Consider the following 20,728-nt stretch of genomic DNA (forward strand, 5'->3'; position numbering starts at 1 on the left):
AAGTCTGCTTTCTGCTAACTCTACCATCAGCATTAAATCCTTACGTAGGACTTTAAGGACATAAGACTGGAAAGTATCACTGTGTTCAGGCCCTTGCTCTCTCAGGCAGCCATAATCCCATCCACCAAATCATCTTTTGGAAGGCAAGTGCCTTCACTCAGAATAATATCGCTGCTGTTATTTTTACAGCATCTCTCAAACATGTTAAAGTAAGTTGCAGGCCGATGAAAGGATGCAGCTGATATAGTTAGGGATGGTGTAGGTGATATAGTTGATGGTATAGTTGATATAGTTGGGGATGGTCCTGCTTTGAGCAGGGGTTAGACTAGATGACCTCCTAAGGTCCCTTCCAAGTCTAATTTTCTATAATTTCCCAACCCTAATTTTCTATGATTCTATGATTAAAGATGTAGTCTCTACCCTAGCATTTCTGATCTCATTTGGTTAAACAATATCATCCAATCTAAGCCCCCTCTACCAAGGAAGGAAGTCAAGGAGCCATGAGATCTACTAGAGACCCACTTGACTTAGAAAGTGCTTAGATATGCCACTGGTGTGTATAATAGAAACTTGTGTGATATGCTAGGGACTGGCAGGGACCTCACAAAAGCATCGGGTCCAGCCCCTCTGCACTTGGGCAGATGACCCCAGCAAGGTGCATGTCAAGTCATTTTTTAAAGATCTCCAGGGTAGGTGATTGTTTGAGATGAGTAGCTCAAGGGATAGCTACAAGGAGGATAAGGCATGTGCATAGAGGGTAAGACAGGTACGGGCGTTAACTCACTTTTGTCATGGATTCTTCTAGATTGCTCCATTAAAAGGCTTGAGTGATGGTGGTTGTGTTAATGGTGACCATTTGCCACAAGCAGTGAGTCATGAGGAGTCATGGATGTGAGTCATGAGGAGGGATTTGAGTGAGAAGGTGGACGTTGCTGCAGGCACCAGGACTGAGAGGAAGTTCCATTCATTCAAGGAAGCATCGGGACAGAGGCTTAGGGATGGTTTGGGGAACAAACATGGTGTCATCAGGGCAAAAGGGTGGAACTGGGACAAAGGCTGACATGTCCAGAAACTAGGCCAATGCCTATGGAAATCAAGGGGCATCTTTTTATACATTTTTAGCAAGCTTTCAGAAAGCCCATGTGTGTAATATGCACGTAGGGCAGAGGAATAGCGACACAGAGCCTTGAAAACAAGGGCAGGAAGTTTAAACTAGACATGGTGAAGGAGGGGGGAGATGCTGGATGAATTTGGGTTCTGTAATGGACCTATTGCTACACCTGATCCATTGGCCATGCCCTGGATTTTGTTTCTCTCCATGGATTGGGTTTGAAGTCCTTAATTTGACATGCTTCAGACTGATCGATATGTTAACAAATATTGTATGGCAGCATTGCTATGCTGCTTCTGTGAATGAAGGCTGGGGGGCATGAGATGTGACCTCACAGGGGCACAGGGCTCCAGATACAGCATAGATAGGAAGGAAAATAAAATGAAGTGAGGTCATCTTCATGTTGTCAATGGCCCACCACAAAAACACAATGTGATTGCATGCAGATGTTCCTCAGAGACTTGGGTGTGGAGTAGCCAGGGGTGGTCAGGGACTAAAATGACTTGGCAGAGCCAAGAGAACCATGTCTGGGCAAGAGGTGGATGTTGCCTGACAGGAACGAGGTGTGTTGAGGACCAAAAGACAATAACAAGGAAGGGTGATATCGGATGAGACACAGCATGTCTATCTGGGGAGCCTTTCCCGTAGCTGAAAATAGTGTACATTTTTGCAGGCCTGTCAACTGATCGTGCAAGACGTGATAGCTGGTGAGCAAGACTGGAAATCAGGGAAAACAAGTTAAAGAACAGGACTGAAAAATGCTGGGGGGTATGCCATGCTCCCCAGCACAGCCTGAGCACTGTCTAGTAACGCATTAAGCACTGTGATTCATGTCTGGCACATACAGGTTTTCTGGACCTCTTGCCTGGGGAGCTGTGTACACAGACTGGAATATCTTGTTCTTGGTCAGTTTATTTGGTTGTTCTATTGTGCTTCTGGTTTTTCAGTTTTTTTTTTACTGCCTGTATGGCTTATTAGGAATGGCAAGGTCCAAGGAAAGTGCCTTGCCCTTGCAATGAAAGTTGAAAGAGTTCATTCTGGTCATTCATTCTCAAAGGAGATCCTCCGCAGTCTCAAACTAGCCCACAGTCTCTGTACTTTTATTCTAATATCAATAGAGCAGTACTGCAAAATGAACAAAATGCTCACACTCCTAATGCCATCTGGCCATGAAGTTGCCAGTCTACCTCTGCCAGTCTGGTAACTGGGGCCTGTCCCCAATACACCTAGACTCCTGGCACCCCCAGCAAACTTTTAGTATTGGCCATCCCTTCACCAGAGATAATGATCATAATAATAGGACAATGGAAAAAAATACCATTTTTATACATTTTAATCAATGATGAGTAGAAGATGTAATGTAAAAAAAAAAAAAGAAAATCAAATGTTCAAATCACATGTTTTTATTATAAAATGTTTATATAAACTCCACTCTGTGGCTTTTTTTTTGTTGCACAAGTCTTTATCACATCTGTGGTATCAATGTCTTTAAATAGTTTGTTCTCAATTGATAACATTGCCAGTCCTGTATATGCGCAATATTAACACTTTTTTTTTTTCCTATTGTAATTTTTCCCCACCATTTTTGGCCTTCCTTTCTGTCCGGGCCCCAGGCAGCTGCCCGGTTCACCCATGCCTGTGTCTGGGTCTGCTAATACATGGTCCATGCTTGGGGAAGCCAGAATTGGGTTGAATTTCCCATTGTATTTTAGATGATGATCTGCTTGCTGGCCTTGAAGGCTTTGGATAAGTGCTTGATTAAGCAAAAGCAATCCAGCTATCTGCACTGTTCCTGCCCCTATTACAGGGAAGTGCATATTTTTTGGGACTTTGCAATTTTCTTCTCAACAGAAAATTAGCAGGGGCCCATGTCCTGGGGGAACTCGTGGTGGAAGATGACTTGGACTGGTGGAATATAGACTTCAAAATTGACATTATCAGTGATCTCAGAGATTTAGGGACTGATCTGCTCATAAACATTACCTTCCACCCAGTGTCACTTGGCTCAAAGGAAAAGCCCTGCAGGCCTCAGGGAGGGAGTTGTTGCCATCGTTGTTGGTTGGAGGATTCCAGACACAGGTATTTAATAGCAGGCAAGCTTACACATGCCGTTCCTTTGGGGAGATGCGTATTTGTGTGGCATGAAAGGTTTTTGTTTTCAGATTGGCTATGCAATTACTACTTACAGTCTGTTGCAACATGGAGCTGCAGGTAGAAGGCCAACACCTATGTGCCCCTCTCAGCCTTTTCTACAGTTCATAAACGTGCCACACGTAATACCATTGCCTCCCTCTCCTATGTTGATTGCATGGTATCAGTCCAGACTCCAAAGTACTACCTTTTGCTAATAACCATGCTAAGGCAGGGTTCAGGAGCTTGAAACATGCTTTCTTGACGTACCACAAGAGAGGAAGGAAAAGAAGTGCAGAGAAAATGCACAGTAACCTCCCTCAGTAGATTTTGAGTGTGCAGTTGAGCTGGTAAATCAGGAATCAAGTTTGACATCTCGGATACATGAGCACTGATGTGAAAGAAGGCCCCATTGTTGAGTTCCTGCATGCTGCGATTAACCAGAAACTCCTGGAAGTGTTCAGAAGAGACTTCTACATACATCAGGGCTGGGGGTATTGCTCGATCCTCTGCTGATTTAAGTGTCAATGTGGATGCATTTTACTACTGGGCTGCTTCATATGGTGAAAATAGTTTCACCCTTGCCATGCCCCAGTGAGAGCCATGCTAGGTGAACTGTCTCGCCTGCCTACTACAGCCTGCTATATAGATCAATTAGAAAGGAGGTCATTTTTCTGTCTCAGTGAAACTGCACACAGTTCTGTTGTTGTTACTTCCAGAGCAGCCACCTTCCCTTGATAAACAGACCTGTGAGAAGTAGTTGAACCCCATCTCTCCATCATTAAACATTCGGAGATGACAAAGGACACTGAACTGCATATGCCCTCATTCATATATTTAGATCCTCAGTGTCACAGGCAATCACAATCATATATTACCCCATCCATAAATGTGTCAAGCTCTGTCACGTGGAACTGGACACTGTAGAAGAATATGATGTGGGTTTAGAAGTAGTTTCCTTTCTAAATCTCTCATGCCATTTCCATGTGCTCCTTTACTCTCCATTAGAGTCCTGAATGCTGAGTGTGTCTACATGTGCACATTTACTGTGTGGTAACCAAAATTACTGCACAGTATGCGCACGTGTCTACACATGCACACCCGTAGCGTGCAGGAAATATGGCGACTTATGTCGGCTTGAGTGTAAATTTGATACCTGCATCATGCAAATATCAAATATATGCCTGAGTAATTACTGTGCAGTACATGTGTAGCTGACTTCCTGCACAGTAACACTGTATGTGTGGACTGCTTTGGGACTAACTTTAGTCACCGTGGGACTAACTTTAGTCACCGTGTAGATGGTTGCCTATTCCCGTTTACTGCACAGTAAATTAGTGATCAGTGAATTTAAGCCGGCATAAATGCATATGTAGACATGCCCACTGAGTATCATTCTTGTTCCTAGACTCACTACCCAGAAGGTAGAAACCGTTTTCTTTGTCTTGGTCCCAGTGATTAGGAATTGCCAACCCAAACCAGAGCTCGGTGGTGCACATATTGCAATGTTTTGTCTGCAACGCAGGTTAGCATTAGATCCTTTGGAGAAAGATGCAAGGAACTGCAGTAGAAAAGTCTGGGATAATCCTTCTCCCATGAAATTCTCCCCCTCATTCCTAGTACTGAGATGCTGGTTTAAGCCTAGAAGCATGAAGTTTAGCATTCATTCCAAAATGTTTGTGGGTGTTAATTATTTCCCTATATATTCCGGTTAATCTATATCAATGCCCGCGGTTCCTCTTCGAATCTTTCTATGTACTTTGCATCAGCAGTGTCCTGTAGCTGTAGCATTGTGGGTTGTCTTTACAGTTTCCTGTCAATCTATATTCATGGAAGTTCTTACTTTTAAATTATATGTCCCTCGGGGGGAGCATCCTCTCGGGACTCATGACATCTCTTGAACAGCCTTGTGGAGCGCTGCCTTTTTCCTCCCTACTCCTCTCTGGCAGTGCATTAAATCCTCCCAGCTCCTGTGCGGATTTCTCATTGCCTTTCTCTTTTCCTCAGCTCTTCTGATAACCTGCAAAACAAGAAAAAATGTTAACTGTTCTGGCTGTCTGTTTACCTTTGTAATCAGGATGGGATCTCAACTGCCGTCATATTAATTGTGCCTGGAATTGGGGTCAGAAGGAAGTGTTGGGATTGCCTTGTTTACAACTTATGCTGCCCTGTAATGACACACTAACTGTTAATTTATGAGACAGGAAAAATCAGAGATGGAGAAGCTGGGGCAGAGTCTCCCACCCTTATGATGTCCCAGGAGCCAGTGCTGAATGTCGTCCTCTTCTGGTCTCCAGATTTTATCCACTCCTGTTTGTAGGACACTAAGCCAGGGCATCCTTGGGGAAAGACTCTCTTTTTCACAGATTCAAAAAATTTTATTCTCAGGAAGACTTGATGGCTATTGGGCCAAAATATTCCCATTCTTTCTTCCATCCCCTTGGCCTTAGTGATTCCCACTGCCCCAAAAAGGTCTCATCCTGAACCTAGCTGGTCCAGCCAGCTTGATAAAGGCAACCTGGTTTTTATGGCCAGTGTAGTACAGATGAGGAGTGATGAGGGTAGGCATCACCTCTAGCTGCCTTTGACTCTCAGGCCCAAATGACCAGATTTCCATTTACAGCTAAGTGTGAGTGAGGCCCAAACTCATGCCCTTAACTGCCCTGTCTCTGCCCCCTGCTCCTAGTGACAACCCTTTCTAATTTCCTCCTGCTTGCTGCTTAGCTCTTCAGGCACTTCCAGGTACTTTCTGCCTTTCCTCAGGTGCCTGCAAAGTGAACTAGACTTCACAGGCTTTACTCTGTCCTTCTGGGGGATGGCCACATTGCAAAAGGTTCTTAAGCCCTGGCTAGACAAAACCTTGGCTGGGATGATGTAGTTGGGGCTGGTCCTGCTTTGAACAGGGGATTGGACTAGATGTGACCTCCTGAGGTCCCTTCCAACCCTCATTTTCTATGATTCTATATGAGGACACATAGAAAGTCATTCAAGTGCCCGAAGTCCCTCAGAGGTCTTCTCACCGTTCTTTAAGGGACAGACCAGTTCTTTTGCAACTAACATAGCTGACTGGAAAAGACCCTTAGAGTAGCTTGGTACAAAGAACTGTGGGATATGCCCCTAAACACACAAGGAACAAAAAGGATACACTGATGCATGGAGGGTTTTGCTATAGGAATACTTGCATGTGGCCACTGAGTTCTCTGTGTTATTTGTATGAAGCCTGTGCCCAAATGAGATGCTTGTGGGGAGAGAACATGGGTTGGAAACCCCAGCAGTGTCTCATGGGGGAGATGGAGAAACTGAGAGCATGGGTGCTGGGGCTTGTATGTGAACAATGGGGTGGTTGGATGATGGAAGAGAGAGAGAGATTCCTGGGGCTCATATTTGACAAGTGAGTGACAAAAGTCTGCTAGGCAGAGTGAGTGATCAGCATACAAGAGGATGGAGCCCTTTCAGATGAGCTGCAGTATTGCAAAGGAGAAGAAGTTGATATTCTATGTTTGGACTTCAAAAAAGCCTCTGACCTGGTGTCCCATGATGTTGTCACGGAAAAACTGGGGAACTGTGGCCTTGACAACCTACAGTCTGATGGCTGGGGAACTGGCTCCGAGGTCGGACCCAGAAAGTGGTAGTTGATGGAACTGAATCAGTACGGTGCATGGTGACCAGTGGCATCCCCCAGGGCTCCATTTTCAGACCTGTACTTTTTAATGTATTTATAAATGATCTGGACTCTGGTGTCAGAAGTGGACTGGCTAAGTTCGCTGATGATTTGGTCACACTTGAAGATAGGCTGGTGATCCAGGCTGACCTCGACAGGCTCGCAAGGTGGGCAGATGAAAACCCAATGGCATTCAACATGGAGAAATGAAAGGTGCTCCACCTCAGGAGAAAAAACCCACATCACATTTATAGAATTGGCAGTGCTACACTCACTCGTACCATGATTGAAAGAGACTTGGGGGTCATGATTGACCACAAGATGAACATGAGCCACCAATGAGACACCACAGCTGGCAAAGCAAACAAAACTCTGGCTTACACCTACTGATGCATCTGAAGCAAGACCCAAGAAGCCATCCTCCCACTGTACTCAGCCTTGATGAGGCCGCAGCTGGAGTGCTGCATCTAATTTTGGGCTCCGCAAGTCAAAAAGGATGTGGAGGAGCTTGAAAGAGTCCAGAGGGGAGAGACTTACATGATTAAAGGGCAAGAGAGAAAACGTAATGGAGAGAGGCTAAGAGTCATGGGACTCTTCACCCTGGAGAAGTGAAGGCTCAGGGGTGACTTGGTGGCAGCCTATAAGTATATAAGAGGTGTGCACTGGGAACTAGGAGAACATCTGTTCACCATGGCACCCCAAGGGATGACAAGGTCCAATGGCCACAAACTCCTGGAAGACCGTTTTAAGCTGGACATAAGGAAAAACTTCTTTACTGTCCAAGTCCCCAGGGCCTGGAATAGACTCTCCCCAGATGTGGTGCAAACACCTACTCTGGACACTTCCAAGAAACATTTGGATGTTTATCTTGCTGGGATCCTTTCATCCTAGCTGATTTCCTGCCACTTGGGCAGGGGACTGGACCTGATGATTTTGCAAGGTCCTTTCCAGCCCTAATGTCTATGAAATCTATGAGAGGGATGGATTGAAGCCTTGTTGGCTGATGAGGCCAAGAGAAGAGAGGAGAAGAGATTCACATGGGTCATGAGGACTTGACTCATCCTGAATCCACTGTAGGCACTGCTCAAACCACAATCTGGCTTATATGTGTTACAGGCGAGTTGTTCAAGGCTGCAAAAGACAATTAGCCATTGCTTTTGAAAACCTCCAGCTCCATTTCACATCCATTGTTTCCTTTCCCCAAAGGGTTGCTTTAGATTATAATCATGACATCCAATCTGAGAATGTCACCATTAATGCCGTATTTCCTGCTATGTTTTCTCCACAGGTTTCATAGAAGGAAGCCTGTTGAAATCACTTGGTCTGATCCATAGCTCAGGGCATACACTTTTATACAGCTGCTCTTGGCTTGAGCCACCCAAATTCGCATTTGGTTAAAGATGGCCTCCCAGAAGCCTTCACTCCTTGAACAGAGTAAGGCATCCAAGCCCAGGAGAAATGTAGGTCCCAGCTGGTTAGTGTTAGGTGCTATGGTGTGTGTAGATCCCAGTTTTTGAGGTATGTAATTCACTGTATGCTCTAGATGCCTAACTCTGGGTTCTGCATGGCACTAGCAACTATAAATTAGGGATCTGGGATACTTGGCTTCGCAGTGGCCAGGCACCTTTTAGGCCAGGGTGTCAGAGGAGAACTGGAACGTTGATAAGACAAGGGGGTAAAAGAATTACCTAGACGCAGAAGATGCAGGAACAGTGCACATTATTGTAGCATGCCTGCAGATAAAAAGTGCATGAAACCTAGCACAGCATGCTCTCCAGCTGGCTTATGACTCCATAGGGTGTGTGTGATACCCAGGAGAACAAGCAAGTGGGTTACACATCACAGTGGGAAGATGCAGATCCTGTCCACGTTACTAAGAGAATGAGCATACAGCAGAAGGGTTGTAGGCAAGCCTGGAAGGGAACAAAGAACACAACATCAGCAAACTCCAAGCAACCAGCTCACACCTGCCTTCTGGGTGAGCTTTCAAACCATCCCAGCCATGAGTATCCAAGCTCACTGATTATTACATCTGCTAATGCTACACTCCCCCTGTGACTGCAGTACACTGGTCTACTGTGAAGACAGGGAAGCAGTTATTTTGGTCAGCTACTAAGACAATGGGCCACGTGGCAGTGAAGAGTGACGTGGCAAATGCAAACTATTTGCTAAAGAATCAGCAAAGTGGAAGACATTAACTCCTATCACTAATTGTTTCCGCTGGAGCTAGCAATTTATTTTACCCAAACACAGTCATTTGCAACAATACATTTCTGCAAGGCCTCTTATCCAAGAAACCCCTTAAATATACTTCCGTTTTCTTAAGCACAAGGAACTTACCAAGTTTGCCACATGCAGCAAGTAAAAGAGATTTGCTGGGAGAGGGGATGTTGAGAATGGGATCTCCCATGGTTTATGAAGTTTGTCTTCTGGAAATGACACCCCAGGCTTACAGGGAAATTAGATTTGTTCACCTAAACCTGCTCTACCTGCCCCTCATTATTATGTTATTTAATCAATTAATTAATTAAAAAAAACCTCTGCCATTTTCATGGCATTGGTATGACCCTACATAGGCAGGGGGCCATTGGCAAATTCACGTGCTCCTTCCATGCCGCCAGCACTGACGAAACAATTTAGCACGTGGCTGGATTCTCAATTTGCTCTTGCATCTCCTGACTGTTGTAGACTATTAAATCTTTGCATTTCCTGTTGATGTACATTTTGCTCCAACCCTAATGCAACATCCGCAGTATGGCAGCCTCAGAATAGGATTTGGGGATTGCCTATTCCGTTTCACAGCATTTACTCTGACTGATTCAATATCAGATCTTGAGATTCTCATTGCAAGCTCTCATGAGTTTATCCATCATCTTCTGACATTGGAAAACAGTCTATAAAGCCAGATGAGGAGTCATAAGGCATGGGTAGGGGGAAGACCAGCATGGGTCTTCTAATGGGGTCCATCTTGCCATGTTGTGGGCTTCAACATCATGATACTTCTGTACTGGGGGGGGACACCTAATATAACAAAACTGTACAGCCAGGCAGATCACTAAGGTTTCCTGGGCTAGGGCCATCTTTGTGTTTTGAATTCATACAGTGCCTAATACCTCGCTGCAGCAATTTAGATGAAGGGATCAGCTTATCACATAATCCCATGTACCGTCAAGCCTGTGGTCAAGCCTAGCTATTCCAAGATAGGGAGAAAGGTTTTATAAAATCCAAATAATTCTTTTGGGACAGGAACATGGTTTCCTGCCAAGCTCTGTTGGTGGAGAATGAGTGCCTTGAACGATGACATTCATGGTTCCAAGCTCATCTCTGAGTCCACAGAGGGATATTAGCAGCCATACAGGGGACCAGACTAAAAGTGTATCCCAGTCTCTAGTTTCTAGTCTCTAGTTTCTACCCAGCGACCAGCACCAGATGCCATGGAAAAAAGATGCAAAGAAGCTAGCAGAAAGAACATGTTGACAGGAGAAGGTTGAAGGAAACCTTCAGGAGTCGGGGTTTGTGCAATCAAAGAATCCAGTTGGGGGCTTTTAATTATCTTTTCTGCACAACGTGACTTCTGTGGATTCCGGCAATAGAGCTCCTGGTTGACGTTTGCTCCCTCGGTGTCACGCGGGCCACCCTCACGTGTGTAGGCTTCCTTTGGACATCATGATGCATGTCAGCAATTTAACGATTTGCAGCTGGAACGCACTGGGATGGGCAAAATCAGGTTTCCATGCCCCTAGGGTGCCTCACTTCCGGAGATGAACTCTACCATCATGCCAATATAAAGAGGCTTGCTTCTCCATGCTCCTCAGTGCTCCGCTTGACAGTGTCGTTGCTAGCTCTCGTTGGTCAATTGGGTGAGTCTCTTTCTGCTTTTTGGGAGCTAATGGGGTTATCTCTTGACTGTATCCTGCAGAGAGCTGATGCTGGTACAGGAACGAATAATGATCTGAGAGTCCTTTGCTTAAATTATGATACTGATGTGATGCTGAGCTTTGGGCTGGGAATTCAGTCCCTCCTCCTTGGCGCCAGTGGTACCTTAAGCCACGCTTTCTCTGATGAAATAGTCCCATGGCACCAGCCCCTGACTCCTCAGAAGGCTTCATTTCTATTGTTTCATTATCGCCACGTACTCAGGGAAATAAATAAGTGGGTACGCCAGGGAATTACAGGGCGAGGTTTGGGACTTCAAAGGCAAGCTGAAGGATAGAGGAGACTGCAGGAGATAGGAAGGCTTCAGGCTAAAGAGATGCTTGGAAGAAAGTCAAGGTGAGAAGTGGAGCAGGGCTGGAGCTGCAGTCTCAGGGCTGTATTCTTCCCTGTTAAAATTCAGCGTAGGCCTTAGGGACCCAGTTGGGGGCCTGAAGTTGGGTGGGAGTCTTTCATCTCCCACTGCAGCTTCAGAAGAGCAATTGTAGCTTCAAGAAAGTTCATCATTAATGATAGATCTGCATGGGGCACTGAGGAAACTTAACGAGGGAGGCAGAACCCCTTTGCACTCTCCCAGCTCCACCCCTAGGGATTTATGTAATAAAAAAACAACAGGGGGTCCCTTGATTTGAGGCTATTGCAAAACACCAATTGTGACTCTAAAGCAGCTACCAGATAAAGAAGAGGGGGTGTCTTGATCTGGCCAGTCCTGAACTTCTCTCTCTCTTAGGTCTGCTGACAACCCACGAAGATGTCTTATCCTCAACAGCATCAGTGCAAGCAGCCCTGCTTGCCCCCTCCCATCGTAAACAACTGTCCTCTGCAAACTGTGGAGCCTTGTGGCACTGTCCATGTGTCACAGTGTGCTACCAGGTGTGTGGATACATGTGGCACTGCCAGTGTAGCTCAGGCTGCAAGTGGAAGCCTGAGTCCCTGTGGTAGCATCAGTGAGGCCCAGGCTATGGGCACAAGCCTGAGTCCCTGTGGTGGTGTCAGCGTGATCCAGGCTGCAAGCAAAAGTGTGGATCCCCGTGGTGGTGTCAGCATGGCCCAGGCTGCGGGCAAAAGTGTGGATCCGTGTGGTGGTGTCAGCATGGCCCAGGCTGCAAGCAAAAGTGTGGATCCCTGTGGTGGTGTCAGCGTGGCCCAGGCTGCAAGTAAAAGTGTGGATCCCCACAGTGGTGTCAGCATGGCCCAGGCTGCGGGCACAAGCCTGTGTCCCTGTGGTGGTGTCTGTGTGGCCTGTGCTGCAAGCAGAAGTGTGGGTCCCTATGGTGGTGTCAGCGTGGCCCAGGCTGCAAGCAAAAGTGTGGATCCCCATGGTGGTGTCAGCATGGCCCAGGCTGCGGGCAAAAGTGTGGATCCGTGTGGTGGTGTCAGCATGGCCCAGGCTGCAAGCAAAAGTGTGGATCCGTGTGGTGGTGTCAGCATGGCTCAGGCTGCAAGCATAAGTGTGGATCCCTGTGGTGGGGCCAGCGTGGCCCAGGCTGCAAGCAAAAGTGTGGATCCCTGTGGTGGTGTCTGTGTGGCCTGTGCTGCAAGCAGAAGTGTGGATCCCAGCGGTGGTGTCCGCGTGTCCCAGGCTGCGAGCAAGAGCGTGGATCCTTTTGATGGTGTCTGCGTGGCACAGGCTGCAAGCAAGAGTGTGGATCCCTGTGGTGGTGTCAGCATGGCCCAGGCCACAGGCACAAGCCTGAATCCCTGTGCTGGAGTCAGCGTGGCTCAGGCCGCTACCAAATGTATAGAACCAGGAGCCAAAGGCTGTGTCCGGCCATATGCTATTCAGTGTGCGGATGTGTGCCGTTCCAAATGCGTGGCTTCATATGGCCAGGTAAAGGTGGATCCTTGTGCTCCCGGTTGTGCCAAGACCTACCCTCTGCAGAACGTGGACCCCTGCCTCCCCAAAGGCTCCCCCATGCAGCAGTGCTGCAGGAAGTCCAAGCAGTGTTAATGTCCATGCATGACGATGAGTGACAGCCATGCACGCGGCGGGGAGCTTTCTCCAGGCTCTACCACTCTCCGCTGTTCTCCCTGCTGCTGGTGATGTTTTGGTGAATGTTTGCCAAGTCTATGCTCAACACCAGAAATCGCACGTTACTTTCTCGTAGTCAGTGCCTTGCCAATAATGTCGGCTGTGCCTAGGGATCCTTTTGGCTTGGGTGGCTTGGTGTTGGAATGCTCCTTGCTCTTCTTCCCCACTTTGTCCTGTAATGTAGATGTGCAGCAATAAAAACTACAGTTCGTGGCATCATCTGTCTCCTGGCATTCTTTTGGCACTGTTTCCGTGATCTTCGACAACAACTTTCCTGTCTTTTTAGAGACGCTCCCTTATAAAGTGGCCGTGGGTGGCCAGAACAGATTCTTCCTTCCAACTGGAGTGGAGGGTTTCCTGGGTATAAGGCCACAGGGAAGAGGGAGAGATTCCAGGTAAAGGGAGTGGAAAGATGCAGAGGGTGTTGCGATGCTTCTAGTTGAATTCTGCAAGACAGCGTGGCCTGCATCCAGGCTGCTGCCCCCTCTGCTCAGGGAACAAATGTGTGCATGCTTTGTAGTTAAATGAATTAGAGCAAGAAAACACACCCTCTTCTTCCAAGTAGAAAACTGACCTGGAAACCCAGCATAACTGGCCACCCCCAGCAAAGGAGAACAGGGGAATTTTCATACCCTCCCCCAAATACCAAAACACCTTCTGCTTTAACATTGAAACTGGCAGCTTGAATAGGCAAGTTAGATGCTACGAGACTGGCTGTTTGCATTTAATAATATCTGCCCCATCAATACAAGCCCTGTAGAAGAGCAGCAGACAGCATGTTTTTATGTGCGGTTCTCACTGATAAGGTGCAGCATGGAGGAGTGTGGAGTATATATAGTGTCACAACATGGAGGTCATGACTCCCTTGGGGCTGGGGGGTTGTGAGCTACATCAGGGGACCTCACTGCAACTCTACATGTTTCAAGAGGCAAAACAGGTGGGTTGTTTGAGCTGAATGGAGAAGACTGAGAGTCACTGCTGTGGGGGGTAGGTGTGCACAAAGTAGACCTAGCATCTGAGTGCATTTCTAATTGACTAGAGACCAGCAGGCTCTGATGATGCTGTAACCCTCTTCTCTCACCTCCCCACAGTAATATCCATTGCCAGTGGCACACTCTGGTAACAGTGGCTCTGCATTTCTCTCTAGTCCATAAAACATGTAGTTTCTAGATAGCCCTCTATGACTGCTTCCCTTCTCCTTGGCTCCGGAGGCTGAGGTCTGAGCTATGATACTGGGGGCCTCCAAATCTGCTGATGTCCAGTTGTGAGGTTTGTTAACGCCTGGGTAAATCTGATATCTTTTATTAGACCAACTAGCCTATGTCCTTAGACCAACATGGCTACAACCAAAACCTCTTAACACCTATTCCACACTCTCACGGCAGGTGTCTCATATGTTGGTCAAGGATTTGAACCCTCTGCCCCTAAGACAGACACTCTTCTGTAAGCATTTCAGGAAGATGTCGGTGGAGCATAGCTTCTTGAGTGCCATCATCCTCTTTCCCCCAAGACCATACAAGTGTCAGTCATGTTTCTTTTTAAGAATTTCCTACAGGCAACATTCTGGCTCCATGACTTTTTTTTCCTTTTGATCTTTTTTAGGCCAAGTGGCTGTTCCCACCTCTCCAACATAGTCATGGCAATAGGTTTTGTTTTCCTTGATCGCTTTGACTTTGGAGTTAATGGCATTGCCCACAGGAAGAATTAATCCTTTGAGTGTAGCCAGCAGTACATTTCAATACTTCAGATGATGGGCAATTTTGCAAAGGTCAAAATCAGTTCTTAAATGACGTTCATTTATCCTGGGGTGTTGGTTGTAGCTGTGTTGGTGTAAAGACATAGGCAGACAAGGTTCTTTGGGTAAATGTGATATCTTTTATTAGACCAGTTAAATAGTTGGAAAAAAAAAATTCTTTGTAAGCTTTTGGGGAACAAACACCCTTCTTCAGGCATAGGAAGAGTCTGCTGTTGTTGAGAGGGAGAGACAGCAGACTCTCCTGAAGAAGGGTGTTTGTGTCTGAAAGCTTGCAAAGAACAATTTTTCCAACTATTTAGTTGGTTTAATAAAAGATATTGAATTCATCTATACTGAAATTCACAGCTCCACCTATGTCGTAAAAACCTAAACGGCAGATAGAGTCCTACACTTAATTTAGGTGTGGGTATATTGTAATGCTGTAGCCCTGCAGGTGAAGGCAAAAAGTCAAAATATAAAAGATGCCAATTCTGCAGCATTGGCAGCAGTGAACAGTGAAATAACTTGGGCATCAAAGCCCACAAGATTGTAAAGTTGATCAATTTTTGGGTTGTTTTTCTTTGTTTTCTGGCAGTGGAAACTGAAGGGGTTTAATCTTTACCATGGGAGCTATACATTTACTTCTTTAAAACAAATTAGGTGAAACTGGTATGAAAATAGCTAATATTATACTAGGGATAAAATCCTGGGAATTTGCAAAATTTCACCAGGTGTCTGCTAATGGGAGTAGTGAATCTAGGAGAGCAAATATCATGGAGAGGAGGAATAGGTAAGATTTGGCTGGAAGTGGTGGGGGAAAAAACCCCAGAATCCAAGTCGGTTTACAATGGAGGTGACGCAGTAGGTGAGAAGGATGTTGTACATACGTGGGAGTGAACATGTGTTTGCAATTATTTTGGGTGGAGGGCCACTAACTGAGTTTTGGCAAGCCACTGAGTGCCACATGACAGGCAGCCAGGGGCAGATAAATATTAATTTCTAAATTTTTTAGGGGCCGCACAGGCCGGATAGAATGGCCTGGCAGGCTGCATCTGGCCCACGGGCCGCATTTTGCCCACCCTTGGTCATAAGGCATGAAACTAGAACTAAGGGTCTAGCCACTTATTACATTACTTCTCCACTGTGAATGACTTGGAGGGACACTCGTGTGTTTTCAAACAGCATTGTTCATGCTTGTCTTTGCACGTGGCAACTCCAAAAGGCAGGCTTTCATCAGAAATAATTAGGTAAATAAGTCATTAATGAGATACAGGCAAGCATGGTTTGGATAATTTTCTCATGTGCCCGAAGCTTTTTTCTGCCTGGGCTATCCCCATTCACTGGCTGGTTTCACTGACTGTTGAACTGGGTAAAACTCCTACCTGTATGGCTGAGGTTATTTGGCTACCACAATCTGCAGAAATATGTTACTGATAGCATCTTTGCTTGATAAATTATTGCTCCCATTGGGAGCAGCTGCTGGCTGGGTTTAAGCTTTCCTCAGTGTTTTTTCTTTGGAAAATGGTTCCCAGTTGCCACACACACTCTGCAGAGATGCCCCACGTTGTACCAGTGTATTATCTGGATATGACTGCTTTAGCTTTTTTGCTCAGTGAAGGTATGTCTACAGTGCAGTCACTGCAACAGGTTCCTGATCCCCTGGGAGACACTCAGCTCATCCCCCCCCTTTGTGTTTCTCTTTCAAACATTCACATACACTTACTGCGTGGAATTTCTTAACATTTATCACAAAGATCAAGGCATGGTGTATAAGTCCCTTTACTATGAGAAAATACCAGGAAGTTAAGGATTCTCCTAATTTAACAGAGAAAGGTAGAGCATGAGCCAACAGCTAGAAGTTACAGTGGGGCACATTCAATTTTGATACAAGACGCCGTTCTTTAAGGGTGAGAGTGAAGGATCATTGGAGAAAACCCATGGGAAGGAGCAGATTCTCGGTGTATTGCAGTTTTCAGCTCTAGTCTCAGTGGGTGCATGTACACGCCACGTTTTTTGCTCTTTTATGTGCTGCAACTGCGTGTCTGTTTGCATGAGCAGGATTTCCGGATACTTTAAAAGCCTTTCTTGGTATCTTTCCGCAGTATATGATTTTCCAGTAGCATTCTCTATAAAGCAGCCATGCCATTTCTTAGAAAGCAAGTCTCAAGCTTGGATTTCTCTTGAATACATTCCTAAAATCTCTCCCTATTCCCTCCTCCTGCTTTCTTGTTCCTGCCTCCTTAACACATGAGAAACCTTTTAGTCTAAAGCCCTTCTACTAGGATCAGTCTTGAAAAGCAGCCTGGCAACAAAGCTGCCTTTTGTATAGTTGTTTTGCAATCCCCAAGCTGATTTTTAGTTCAGCTCCATGGATACTGTCTCAGGCTCCCTGCTGCTTCTGCTCCTCCTTGCTACCCACAACATTGTGTGATAATGATCGTGTTTTATAGAGATACAAAATAAAGCAGTAGGGCAAGATCTAGAATTCATCGATGCCCTGCTGTCTCTGCTTCTGCTTGTAAGGAAAGAGGGCAGAGAGTTTGGCATGAGCCTTTGACCAGCTTTAACCAAGCCATGCCAGCATATTTAAGATCTGAAATGAATGCAAGTATAGAAGAGGTCTTTTGAATTTGGCTCCTTTGATGAATTATCCATAACCAAAGTCACTGACAAGCTTTAAGGCTCCTGGTTGCTTATTTCAAAATGAATAGACCCAGCAATTGTCCTGAAAAACACTTCTGTTTTCTCCCATTCCTAACTTAGGAGCAGGCAGAACTGAGCAGGAGGAGCTGTTGGGGCCGGCTTCATTAATAATGTCCCAAAAATGATGGGTGATGTTGCATGCAGTAGGTTCCTACTCCAGCTTAGGAGGTCACAATACACGAGCTGATACCAGAAGAGTCCTGGGGCTGCAGCACGTACACAGCAGGAAGCAGCAATGCAAAGTGCCACCGGAGCCCTACCAAGGCATGGGATAGACTGTCTCTCACCCTCCCTGCTACCAGCAGCTCTACCACTTGTTTCAAATACCCCCTACCACTTTGTAAGGGTAGACCTTTAAAAAGGAGACTGTCTGAGAGCCTGGATGTGACACAAAGAAAGAAATGCCAGGAGACAGAGGATACCATGAACTGTAGCTTTTATTGCTGCACATCTACACTAAAGGACAAAGTGGGAAATAAGAAGAAACAAGAAATATTTTTCCAGCAGCAAGCCATCTATAGCGCAAGTCTTAGCAGAGCTCACCTAAGCATAAGCAATATCCTGGGGTACCAAGTTCATCACTTACAAATTCCAAGGAAAGTATTGATCCCTAGAGAGCAAGGGCAAAAACAGGGCATAAAGTCAGGCTGAGCACAGAAACTTTTGAAGAGTCACGATCTAAAGCAAAGGGAATGCCAGATCCGCAGGCTGGGGAAGCTGAACAAGTGGCATGTGTATTCATCACTTGTCCTCATGCCATAATTGCTGGTGATCCAGTGGTTGCTGACACCGCTTTGGCTTCTGGCAGCACTGCTGCACCGGAGGGCACTTGGAGAGGCGTAGATCCACGCTCTGGAGTGGGTAGGTTTTCTTGCAGACAGGAGCACAAGGATCCACGCACATGGTACCAGAAGAAGCCGTGCACCTAGGACAGCATGGATCCGTGCATTTGGGAACAAATGGCTTGGCACAAACGGTGCTGCATGTATCCACGCACTTGACGGTGCACTTCTTGACACAGACGGTTCTACAAGACTCCGTAGACTTGGTGACACAGGATGTAACACAGCTGGTGGTGCATGGATCCACACACTTGGTAACACATGGCTTAGTACAGATGATGCCACATGGATCCATGCATTTTGTAGTGCATTCCTTCACACAGATAGTGCCACATGGATCTCCATGCTTAGTAATGCATGGTTTTCCACACACGGTGCCGCACAGATCCACACATTTGGTAACAGATGGTTTTGCACACCTGGTGCTGCATGGATTCATACACATGGTAAGACATGGCTTTGCACATATAGTGCCGCATGGATCCATGCACTTGGTAACACACAGCTTTCCACACCCAGTGCCGCATGAATCCACACACTTGGTAATGCACGGCTTTGCACACACAGTGCCACACAGATCCACACAGATAGTAACACATGGCTTTGCACACCTGGTACTGCACAGATCCACACACTTGGTAGTGCATTCCTTCACGCAGACAGCGTTGCACGAATCCACGCATTTGGTAATGCACGGCTTTGCAGAGCTGCTACAGCCTGGATCCCCACACTTGGTAACATACGGCTCTGCACAGAAAGTGTCGCATGGATCCATGCACTTGGTAACGCACTCCTTGACACAGACAGTGTTACATGGCTCCGGGCATGGGGTGACACATGACGTAACACAGCTGGTGCTGCATGGATCCACATATTTGGTCGCACAAGGCTTCGTACAGACAGTGTTGCTTGGGCACATACATTTGGTTGTGCACTTCTTCATGCAGGCTGCTCCACATGGATCCATGCATTTGGTCACGCACAGCATTGTACTGATGCCATCGCAGGAGTCTACACATTTAGTTGTGCATGACTTTGCACAGATGTTGCCACATGGATCTGTATGCTTCTTCACGCAGGCAGCATCACACTGATCCATGCATCTTGGGGGACACTTCTGAATGCAGACAAGAGGCGGCAGGCAGGGCTGCTTGTATTGCTGCTGGTTTGGAAAAGCCATCCTTCTGGGTCGCAGGCAAAACTGGAAAAGAAAGAAGACCTCAGTTTCTGCAAAAGCTCAGCACAGCCTTTCTCATGTAATTAGCTTTGTGCATCTGATGTAAATGGTGAATAATTTCAGAGGTTTTAAAAATTGATCTTGACATCAGCAGCAACAGAGGGGTGAGGGGAGAGTGTGCGTCTTAGAAGAATTTGTAACTCCTGACTATTTTTGGATTCAAATGTTTTCATGTAGAATAGAGAAGTGAGTCACTCTGCTTCTCTGAAGGTACAGCAGGCAGGCACCACTTTGTAGAGACGCTTTCCAGGCTATGGGTCTAAATTATGCCAGGTTGGATTGACTGAGTGCTGTGGAGCTGGGTTGAGGATAGCTAGGCTTTGCAAACCCACCAAACTGGGGTACCAAGTTCATTTTGCTTGACCTCTGGCTTTCTAAAATAATTGGACAATTATGAAGATTTCATAGATTTCATAGACATTAGGGGCTGGAAGGGACCTTGTGAGATTGAGTCCAGCCCCCCTGCCAGAGGCAGGAAGTCTGCAGGGATCAGATGACCCCAGCAAGATATGCATGCAAACGCCTTTTGAATGAGTCCAGAGTAGGTGCTGGCACCGCCTTTGGGGGGAGTCTGTTCCAGACCTTGGACGCTCGGACTTTAAAGAAGTTTTTTCCTAATATTGAGTTTGAATCGGCCTTCTAGAAGTTTGTGGCCATTAGACCTAGTTATCTGTTGGGGAGCCCTGGTGAGCAACTGTTCTCCCAGATCCTGATGTACCCCCCCTTATATACTCATAGGCAGCCACCAACCCCCGCCCCTGAGCCTTCTCTTAGCCAAGCTGAAGAGTCCCATGTCCCCCAGCCTCTCCTTGTAAGGCTTGCACTCTTGGCCTTTGATCATATGGGTGGCTGTCCTCTGGACTCCCTTGAGCTTATCCACATCCCTCCTGAAGTGGGAGGCCTAAAACTGGGTGCAGTACTTCAGTTGCACTCTCACAAATGCCGAGTAAAATGGCAGACCAATGTCCCTGGTTTTGCTCAAGATGCATCAGTAAATGCATGCCAGAGTTTGGTTTGCTTTCCTGGCTATGGCATTGCACTGGGGGCTCATGTTCATCTTGTGGTCAATCAAGACTCCTGAGTCTCTTTTGGTTGAGGTGCTAGCGAGTGTAGCACCACCGAGCCTATAAGTACGATGCTGCTTTTTTCTCTCAAGGTGAAGTACCCTGCACTTCTCTACATTGACTGCCATCAGGTTTTGGTCTGCCCACTTCACAAGCATGTCCAGGTTGGCCTGTATCCCCAGCCTGTCCTCCAGCATGACTGCCTTCCCCAATAGTTTAGTGTCATCTGCAAACTTTGCCAGTCCACATCTGATGCCTGAATTCAGATCATTAATGAAGA

The 20,728-nt window shown here is 46.4% G+C and overlaps 1 protein-coding gene across 1 annotated transcript; it reads right to left on the bottom strand.

The window, feature by feature from the left end:
• Window positions 1–18,046: 18,046 nt before the first annotated feature.
• Window positions 18,047–19,171, bottom strand: LOC112548070 (keratin-associated protein 10-7-like). The gene has a single exon (XM_025192306.1). It carries the CDS (start codon window positions 19,133–19,135, stop codon window positions 18,047–18,049), a length of 1,089 nt encoding a protein of 362 aa, XP_025048091.1. The 5' UTR covers window positions 19,136–19,171.
• Between the last annotated feature and the right edge of the window lie 1,557 nt (window positions 19,172–20,728).

This window comes from Alligator sinensis, unplaced genomic scaffold (assembly GCF_000455745.1).
Source record: "Alligator sinensis unplaced genomic scaffold, ASM45574v1 scaffold771_1, whole genome shotgun sequence".
Classification (NCBI taxonomy): Eukaryota; Metazoa; Chordata; order Crocodylia; family Alligatoridae; genus Alligator; species Alligator sinensis.